The sequence below is a fragment of the Salvia miltiorrhiza genome, chromosome 2 (genome assembly GCF_028751815.1).
Source record: "Salvia miltiorrhiza cultivar Shanhuang (shh) chromosome 2, IMPLAD_Smil_shh, whole genome shotgun sequence".
NCBI lineage: Eukaryota > Viridiplantae > Streptophyta > Magnoliopsida > Lamiales > Lamiaceae > Salvia > Salvia miltiorrhiza.
This window is the reverse complement of record NC_080388.1, coordinates 66,872,741-66,883,595: the sequence shown is the minus strand read 5'-3', so window position 1 is coordinate 66,883,595 and position 10,855 is coordinate 66,872,741. Positions and strand designations below refer to the sequence as shown.

Genomic DNA, 10,855 nt, shown 5'->3' with positions numbered 1-10,855 from the left:
GCTTATTTCATAGGTCAAGAAAAGAATGGAAGCTTTTGGACTTGTCTTGAAGATGAAGAAAAGAGTTCAATGAAGAGGGTTCTATTTCTACTGTCGAGCAATTATAGACATTGTTCTTTGTTGGATTTTATATTTTAGTTGATGAATTTAAACATTGTTCTTTGTGGATTTGAACTATGCTATTTGTGTTGATTTTTTTTTCTATTAAATTTGTTGTAAATTTATATTTAAATTCTATTTCGTAGGTATCCAACGGATAGTGGGTATCCGACGGATAGCGGGTATCCGTCGGATAGTGGGTGACGGATACCCGTCGGATAGCGGATTTCGCGGATACCCGACGGGTAGCGGGTATCCGCGGGTAGCGGGTTTGGATACCATTTGATATCCATGGATAGTTTGTGGGTAGCAACCACTATCCATTTAGTTCGTGGGTATGGGTATGGATAGTCACTATCCGTACCCGTTGTACCCGATTGCCATCCCTATCTACAGGGCATGCAAGAGGAGGAGGAGGAAGAGATCGGTAGAGCGACATTTCTGAGAGGAGCAGGTGCAAGAGAAGGCCCGCGAGAGGAAGAAGGGAGTGAGGGTAGTGCTGCTGATGAGATTCTGGTGCGTGTGGCCGTTGGGGGCAAAATGGTTTCAGGGAAAAAGGATATTGGTGATTTAGGGACCGATAGATTATTATTTTAGGGGTTAATTTATTATAGATTATATTAAGTCCACATCAATGTTACGTGTAAAATTAAATTCAAATCAGTGTCACGTTAATTTTACGGTCATCGGAGATGAAAACAGTGAAAAAATTGAACAATGTGAATTTTTGATATAAATTGAAATTTTTAAAATTCGTGAACAAAGTATTTCGACTAATTAAAGTTTATGATTTTGCATACATTTAATTCAAAAGAAAATTGTGTCATTATAAATGGGTGGGTGAAGGGAGTAGTATATTATATACATACCATCTAAATTTAATACTCTCTCCATCCACAAAAAATAGTCTTAAAAGAGGATGGCACGGTTTTTTAATAAAATGGTTGAGTTAATTTATTGTGAGTGAAGAAAAGTTCTCACTAAAAAAATATTATTGATAATGATAATTAAATGTATTGTGAGTAGAGATAAGGGCCCATCATGTGATAGAAAGTTATCAAAAGTGAAAAATGACTAATTTTTATGAATGTTCTAAAATGATAAAAATAAACTATTTTTGTTGGACGGGGGAGTATTACTTTTTTATGAATAAATGACTATCAATTGCAAGAGTTGACCGATCAATCAACTGATACATTATGATTTAATGAATGTGGGCAAAACAACATTTCTCTTATCAAAAGCATCAGAAGAGACTTATAAACTAAAAGTAAAAATTATTTTCAATAAAATGTTAATTTCAACATAGAGTCTGAAAAGAGCTTTCCGTCCACTTTTAGGAAACAACTCTTTGTTTTCTTAGTGCAGATTTTATATGCGGCCGGAGAAGCGTGTATCACCCTACCGCGTTACAGCAAATAATCCAACACAAAATTTACTATATATAAACAAATGTTTTCAACATTGAAGATTGTAACTATTCTTGCAAATTTTGATCCAATATTCCAAACATGCTAAGCAGCACGCCTCTCCCATTATCTCTCCTTCACTTCATCTTCTTGCTTCTCTCTCTAACTCTTACGTCGGCCGGTTGCCCCCAAAAATGCGGGAAATTGCAATTCTCGTATCCATTCGGAGTGGGGCCAAAATGCTCCATGGATCCATCTTTCAACATCATATGCAAGAAAACCAGAAACCATTCAACACCTTACCTCAACATAAACAAAGTGCGCATGCTCGAAATCGTGGAAATAAAACAGACTCAGATACGGGTCAAGTACCCCTACCTCTTGGCTGCAACATGCTACACTAACACGTCCGTCTACCCGCATAACAACACACGTGACGGTTTCTACTCCATCGATTTGACGGGCACTCAGTACTCCATGTCGGATAAGAACTGGCTCACTGCCATCGGCTGCGAAGACATCGTTGCCGGATTCGGAGAGAACAAGAATGTCTTCGCTGGCGGCTGCGTTTCGTACTGCCCCACGAGTGAGCCTCACGGGTTTGGGAGTTGCCCGAATACTGAAAATGGGTATTCGGCGGGCAATGGTTGTTGCCGGACACCCATACCTAAAGGTACAAAATTTTGAATCTCTTTCAATTATATAAATTATGTTATGCTTGTTATCTGATGATATAAACATCTCAACTATTTTATGGTTTTGTGGAAAAGGAAATGCATGATCTTGCTTTCATTTGTTATATATAAAGCCAATCTTCTGATTGGTTTCCTTTTGGTAGCTTTATCTATAATTGCGCATTAATTATATTGTGTTATGTTTCAGTGAAAACCAAATCTTAGTCTGTTCATGTGAATTTTTGTAATATATATATATATATGAAATATAATTATAAAAGAATCGTTATTGTACATATACATAAATTGTCACGGTAAAAGCATTAGCCTAAAGAAGCATTATTCCATTTGAAAATCAATCCTCACCATATCTATCAATCATGATTTACAAAGCTAATTGTTAAAACAGGACCTTAACTTTTAGCGTTTTTAATTGAAAAATATGATTATATGTTACAGAATTTGAAAATGGGGATTATAAATTACGAAATTTGAAAATGAGTAGCTTCCATTTTTTATATTTACACTCCTATTTTGGGTCATGATGGAAGCTATAGCCTATAGTCCTCATTTTGATTTGTTAAATAGGAGTGTAAATGTAAAAAATGGAAGTTATAGTCCTCATTTTCAATTTCCGTAACATATAGTCACCTTTTTAAAAAAACTAAAAATAACAGTTTTGTTTTAACAATTAGCTCTGATTTACAGATAAGATCGTTTCTAACTAGTTAACAAAATAAGAATTGTTTTGGTATGATCAATTAATAAATATTTTTTCCATAACTGAACATTCAAGCGGCCTGTTTGTAAACAATGAGGTGTAGGGTTGACTCAAGCATGTTTCACTGGCAGGCACCACGTTCTTGGCAGCACAGTTAAGTGACTTAGGTGGAAAATGGTTGCGCGATAAGTATTTCCCGTGCAGTTATGCCTTCGTTGTGGAAAAGCGAACTCTCGATGAATCTGTATGGTTATATCCATTTTCGGACTTGAATAAGTCAATAAACTCCCAAGATGATGATTGGGTGTTGAGTGGGCCGCCGCCAGTGGTGCGCCTAGACTGGAGGGTTGGGACCGAAAATTGCAGTGAAGCTCAGAAGGATTCCTCCACTTATGCATGCAAAGCAAATACTGATTGTGTCAATTATGATGCTAACACTGATTGGGGATACCTATGTAGCTGCAAGCCAGGATACCATGGCAATCCATACAATGAAGGATGCCAAGGTTAGTGTGTGCTTCTTTTGCTTAATTAATTATCATATACACATTTTGCACATTCATAAAGATATTTTCAGTAGAGTGTAATATTCTGATATAGTATTATTTTCTGAGGCAGATATTAATGAATGTAATAGTGATGAGCTTAATCCATGCGATGCAAATGCGATTTGCACCAACACTATTGGTTCTGTCAACTGCTCTTGTCCAAAGGGGTATAATGGTGATGGAAAGAAAAACGGCAAGGGCTGCATACCCTCAAATATGATTCATGTCTTCATAGGTAAATTTCAACTTAAATGTTATGTTACTATTTTAATTAATTATATGTTTTTTTAGACAACTCAATGCATGTACATAAAAAAATTCTCAATAGAAATTATGAATCATTTATATATACACTAATGCTTCTTTAAACATACAATAATGCTTATTTTAAACTAATATACCTTTTAATTTGTGTTTTTTACATTATTGTTCTTTACGTAACAACTATACATCATACCGAGATCAATAGTTTACATTGATTTCTATAATTACTTCACGATAGGAAAAAAGATGTTAACGTCGTCTACCTACCTACCTATATATATATATATAGGGAAGAGTTTAATAGAGACCACTCCCCCTATATAGAGAATGAAGACCAAATCAGAGTCATTGATCTCACCAAAATCAATGAATCAGATTCATCCGAATTCTTCAAGTTTAGGAAATCCCGTAAATTCCTCATTTTCCAATTCTGGGAACCAACAAACATTATTATGAACTTACGAACATAAGTATGTTTATTTGTATGTTCATTTATTTTTATACGAACATATCGACAAACATTAGTATGTTCATTTGTTTTTTATACGAACACATCGACGAATGTTAGTATGTTCGTAAGTTCATGATAATGTTCGTTAGTTCCCGAAATTGGAAAATGAGGAATTTACGAGATTTTCTAAACTTGAAGAATTCAGATTAATCTGATTTATTGATTTTCGTGAGATCAATGGCTCTGATTTGGTCTCTATTCTCTATATAGGAAAGTGGCCTCCATTGAAGCTGATATATATATATATATATATATATATATATATATATATATATATATATATATGATTAGGTTTAAAATATAAATTATTCTCATTCCTAGGTTCGCATCCTATAGGGGGCGAATTTTTTATTTTTGTGAATTCATCACTTTTCACATCGAATTCATCATGTTACTCATAGAATTCATGACAATTTCATGGTTCGCAATTCCTATTTCAGAATGGGTTAATTTGTAGCTTGATTCTAAGATGATGAGTAATTTTACAAGCAGGTGTGGGCTCCGGGATGGGATTTCTCCTAGTCCTCTCAATGTGTATTTTGGTGCATATAGTATTACGTAAGAGAAGGAGCAAAATGCGTAAAGAGAAATTCTTCAAACGAAATGGTGGCCTTCTCTTGCAGCAACAAACAAACGAATGCACAATTCGGAAAACCAAACTCTTCTCTGCAGAAGAATTAGAGAAAGCCACTGATAACTTCAATGAGAGCCGAATTCTTGGACAAGGAGGGCAAGGCACAGTTTACAAGGGAATGTTGCCTGATGGAAAGATCGTGGCCATCAAGAAATCGAAGCTTATCAACAAGGATCAGTTAGAACAGTTCATAAATGAGGTTGTGATACTATCCCATGTTAATCACAAGAATGTTGTTAAATTATGGGGATGTTGTATGGAGACTGATGTGCCTCTCCTCGTTTACGAGTTGGTGCCTAATGGGACACTTTTCGATCTCATTCATGATCCCAACATTCATTTTCAAGTTTCATGGAACATGCGTCTGAAGATCGCAGCAGATATAGCAGGAGCCCTAGCCTACTTACACTCTGCATTGTCCATACCTATCTATCATAGAGACGTCAAGTCTAGTAATATTCTCCTAGACGAAAAATATACCGTTAAATTGTCTGATTTTGGGATCTCTAGGGAGGTGGCAACAGATCGAACACACCTGACCACATTGGTGAAGGGCACATTTGGATATTTTGATCCAGAATATTTTCAGTCGAGCCAATTTACAGAAAAGAGCGACGTCTACAGTTTTGGAGTAGTTCTTGTCGAACTTTTGACAGGACAACGGCCGATAGATGTAAGAGAAGAGGAGAGAAGTCTAGTGATGCGCTTTCTTGAATCTATGGAAGAAAACAATTTATATAAAATTTTAGATGAGCAAGTTCTGAGGCATGGTAAAGATGAGGAGCTAAGTGCAGTTTCATGGCTTGCGCAAAGATGCTTGAATTGGAAGGGGAAAATGAGACCAACTATGAAAGAAGTGGCAAGAGAATTGGAGAGCTTGATAATGCTTGAAGAAGATGGAGTTTGTAAAGCCAAATCCGTGATTATTTCGGATGGTGAGTATGCATGGACAACTAGTGGTATCAGTGACGAATCAACATCATGTATACTTACATTTAGCTCTGAAATTATATAAAGTAATATAAAATGTAATTGAATATTTGATCACATAATTTATACGGGTCGTTTTCAGTTCTATTGATAGAAATTTTAGCTTTGTGTAAGGTTTCGAATAGAAGTATTTTTTTTAAGGTAACGAAATTTTTGGTGGTGGTCGTTTACCACCAAATGATTCCTGCAATCCTGTCAATAATCAAGTGAATAAGTAAGATTGAACCACAGAGAATAGGTTAATGCACTCAATTTCTTAAATATTGAATTTGGTGTAACCACCATGCCTTAAATTAAGAGATTGATTATTAAAAAAAAAATCAACTACAATAGCAAACAAGATATTAAAAAACAATAAAAGGACCCAGTTACAAATTAATCCACAGTAGTCAGACACAAGAAATAAATAAACTAAAAACTCAAAGAAGGAAAAGATGTCTTCTGGATTTTTAATCAAGTTCTTTAATCATGTCATCTTGTGGATGTGGTATGGAAGAGGAACACGGCGACTGAAAATAAAGAACAAACAAAACAAAATCAAAGAAAACATTAAGCAACAAACGCAATAAAATAAATTGGGTTGCTTCCCAATACCGCCTTTGTTCTAAGTTTTTGGCTAGACTTTTTGATGCAATAAGATTCTCGTCTGAGGTAACAGTCCACCGTCATGTGAGATGCATCATGGTATGACTCCAACTTGTGATAATTGACTGTAAACTGCATTTCAAAAAGACCTATCTTTGTCTTCAGCTTTTCAAGTATATATAAATCGGACATTTTCACCAACTTCAAATGTATTGGCATCATAAACTTCTAGATGTGCATATTCATATTAGATGCAAGACACTTAACAATAGTTAAACTTGTAACAAAACCTTCATTCCTATACTTTTTCAAAAATGATATTAGACTTTCTAATTATTTCATGACAGAGTTATGATATAAGGGATGTAATTTTTTGGGCCCTAATTTTTTTTTCAATGAGCATAATAATAATAACAGTATACATAAAATAAATTTTGAGATAATAATAATAATAATAATAATAATAATAATAATAATAATAATAATAATAATAATAATAATAATAATAATAATAATAATAATAATAATAATATAAGAGGATATAAAAGAAGGGTAATTTTATACACAGCCCCCATTTTACTCATTGTAGACTCTAGTTTTAAAAAATATTAATGAATGTAGTATTTCGCCCTTATAGCCTCCAAAATTAAAAATTTAATAACTAAAAATCTAAAGATACAAAAATACGCTAGAATACAATAAAATGTATATAGCCCCAACAAAATTGAACTGGAAAATCAAATACCTCAGTTATCCATGATTGATATGCCTAATTAATGAGGAAGAGAAATTGGTTAATCCCTCACGAAAAAGTCAATGTCTACGACCTCCCTCGACAATTCAACATCGAAATCGTCAAAAATTGTGACGATATAAACTCTTGATCGTTCCACTGTGACGCCCTCTCCAACTTGGGCTTTAGCAAATTCACCAGCAGTGGAATTTCAGAAGTTGTGCGGGTGGTTCTAGACCAACCAATTTTCGCTGGAGCTCTCTACCACAATCAGATGCCTAATTAGCGGTACAAGATGGTAGAGCCCAAATTCATCAGAGCTTTCTATATCCTATTCTGCATCGGGTTTACAATCGAGAAGTATCTATTCAGTGTTCACCTAAGTGCATCCTTGTATGTAATGATTTGATAGGATAAATGTTGTCAGAGAAAGGCAATTTGTGCAGACTACCTATTCGATTGAAAATATATGTTCTTTTTTCAAGGATTCAATTTTCTTTTGCATGTTTCTTTTTGAAGGAATCTCTTGAAGGTTTCTAATATTAATTTGGAACTGTAAGTTTTATTGAAATTATTTGTCGTATTTTTATGTTTATAGATTTCAAATTGATGAAGTTTTAATTTGGGGGCTACAAGGGCAAAACAGTTTATTTATTAATATTTTTTGTTTTTTTTTTTTTTAAATTAGAAGTGAGTAAAATGGGGTTGTGTATATAATTAAGAGTATTCTATATAGGGTCAAAATTTAAAATACCCACCTTCATAACTTATCTATCAAAAATACCCACTTTCACAAAACCCCTATCAACCATATCCAACTCATCATTCATGCCAAAACTACCCCTCAACAAATCCTCAACAAATCCATCAATAAACCGTTTTATGTTCAAATTATCATAATTCAATTAAGACATAATCAGGCCCAACATGCTTCCGTACAACTTCTAAATAATTCAAAACATAAATCAACAGTATACCTTTTGTCGACTGGTCACCTTCCGGAGCTTTTATCGCGTTTTACGGACTTCTTGCCTCCTCGGCCTTCGTCCAACCACACGCTCGCAAGTGGTGGTTGCAACCTTCTCCCTTCACTGTGTTCCGGCTTTCGCCGAATGGTCACCTTCAGGAATCAGTTTCCCTCCTTCACTGTGTGTCGACTCCAAATATTTTTGTTGAAAAATGAAAAGAAAATATTTTTACTAAACCGGAATAGTTGGACTAAAACTAAGCGTTTATAGAGGAATTATATAAAATTTAATTTTATTTCATAAAAACTCCCCAATGGAGGAGACTAACTTGTTTTAGCTACTCATAGTAGCTAATCCTTGTGTACATAAATTAAAAGAAACTAAAACAAAAAACGAAAAACTTTGAAAAACAGAAAATTTAAAATTACAAAGATAGATTCTGAAGAGAGAGTGTGTAGTGTGAGAAAGTTGTGGAAATTTTTCGATGATCTCTTCTCTCCAGCTCTTGTGTTTATATAGAGGTTTGAACCCCTCTATTATTGCTTGGTTGTTGGCCTCGGATTCCTTCTTCGTGGCCAGCTTGCTTGAATATGACATCCACCTTCTTTTGTCGGCCTTGATTGCCGACACTTGTTAGTGGCTTCACATGGTGCTGGACCCTTGCTTTATCGTCTTGTGATAATGCTGGTAGGGGCCGGCTACTTTTCTTCTCCACTCACTTTTGTCCTGAAGCTTTTGGTGAGTGGTCCTCCTGTTCTTCCACCCACTTTTGTCGTTTCTTTTGTGGGTGCGATCCTTGCTGTGAATCACATGATTCACCAAGCTTTGTCGGCCACCTTACTTCTTTGGTGCCCGAGGTGTTCTTCCCTTTGGTGTCTGACGCTCGTCATGTTCATCAGACCGGAACCTTCTTCTGTCAGGTTTCGGGAGGAAACCTTTGCCGAATTCTGGCTCCTTCTGCGACGAACATTGGTCGCAGATTCTCTCGATCCAATGGCTCACATGAGCCATATTGCAGAATTTGCGACGAGTCTCTTTGCTCCCCGCGATCTTGTTTTCCCAAATAGTTTGCCTCTTATTCTCGAAAGAATTTTCAGCAAACTGAGTTGTTGTTCCTGTCATTGTGTTAACTAGGAACGTTCCCAGATCTGAGCTTTGAAAGAACTTAAATCTGGACTTCATTTTGTCCATCTCTGTGAGACAGACCCATAGACCCCATGCTCGCCTCGTGGAGATTTGATCCTCCGTGAATGTTGAGACGATTGCGGCATTAAACTCAGGAACTTTGATTCGGTTCAAGGCTCCTGTATCTGGTCTCCGAAGCTTAATGAAATGGAAGGCTTCGTAGACTCCTTTGCCTACTGGCTCTGGAGCTGCACTGAAGAAGTACAATTCCAGAACATCTCCCCTTTTGAGGGACTCGTTGTTCTCCCATGTGTCGAACACCGTTTTCTGGATCCATTTGGGTAGACCCTTGATCTCGGTGAAGGCCGGAGAAGTGGTATAAACTGAAGCTAATGCCCCGAATTCATACCATTCCTTAACATCATTTGGATTGGCTCCTGGAGTAAACCAAACCCTTGGATATTTTCCTGCAACATCAACCCGGCAATTTCCCGGATTAATGCCCCTTCTCGTAAGAAGTTTCTCCCACCTGTCTTGATAATTCTGCCAAGAAGGAGAAGAAATAATCAGATTAGTATCAACCTTAACTTGGCCTGTCATGGGCCTAAGGCTGATCTCTCCCTCTTTTACCCCAGAGGTGGAGGGTTGACATGTTGGTTCAGGGAGTGACCCCTTAACAACATCTTTTCCTCGAGCGTCCGGCGGTGAAGCCATTCTCTCAGGACTTGGGCTAGGGGTACTTGAATCCCCTGCTACAGGTAATCCGCCCTGTACGGAAAGCATTGCTTTTGCCCGATTTTCACGGACAGCGCGCAAGAGCGGCTTTTCAGTTGCTTCCTGAAGATTGAACATCTTCATGAAACAGACATCGATTTGGCTAGATACTTTGGCTTCATCAGCCGCTTGTATCTTTCCTGCTTGTTTAGTGTGCAGCACACATTTGTGCCACTCTTGTTGTAGCAGCTCTAAGCTTTCAAAGAGCTGCCCTTGTATTGCCTCGATGGCCTCCGCTTCAGGGAGCTCCATCCCTTGTAAGGAAATCTGCAAGAACATTCTGATCAGATTTCAAAACGACAATATCATAATCATAATATTGGCATTCTGCTTGCCATCTAATTAATCTAGCCCTTTCAGGTTTAGATTCAAACTTTTTTGTTAAGAAAGCTTTAACGTTAGTGTTATCAACTTTCAAAACGAATTTTTTAGCAAGTAAGAAGAGCGGCCATTTTTTAAACGCCTTCCGCACTGCAAAGAATTCTTTCTCGTTGATGTGCCATCGCACAGCCTCGTCGTCGGAGAAAAGACCGCTACAGTATCTGCAAGGTTCTTCTCCATATGGGGTGATCTTTGTGAGCACTGCTGCCCACCAGAAATCACTCGCGTCCGTATAGAGGACCAAATCATCCTCGTCTTGTGGTATTGAAAGCTTTGGGAGATTCTTGCAAATCTCTTTTAACTTCTTCATACCCTCTCGATGTTCTTCCTTCCAGATGAATGGAACATCCTTCTTTAGTAATGGACTAAAGATTTTCCTGTACTCCGCAAGATTTTTGATAAAATTTCCTGCAAAGTTAACAACTCCAAGAAAGCTTTG

General features: G+C 36.7%; 1 protein-coding gene across 1 annotated transcript; it reads left to right on the top strand.

Annotated features, from left to right (window-relative positions):
* Nucleotides 1-1,468: 1,468 nt before the first annotated feature.
* On the top strand, nt 1,469-5,952 carry LOC131013199 (wall-associated receptor kinase-like 8). The gene is made up of 4 exons (XM_057941264.1): nt 1,469-2,181; nt 3,035-3,409; nt 3,522-3,686; nt 4,719-5,952. The coding sequence occupies exons 1-4, from the start codon at nt 1,611-1,613 to the stop codon at nt 5,873-5,875; spliced, it is 2,268 nt and encodes a 755-aa protein (XP_057797247.1). The 5' UTR covers nt 1,469-1,610; the 3' UTR covers nt 5,876-5,952.
* The last annotated feature ends 4,903 nt before the right edge of the window (nt 5,953-10,855 follow it).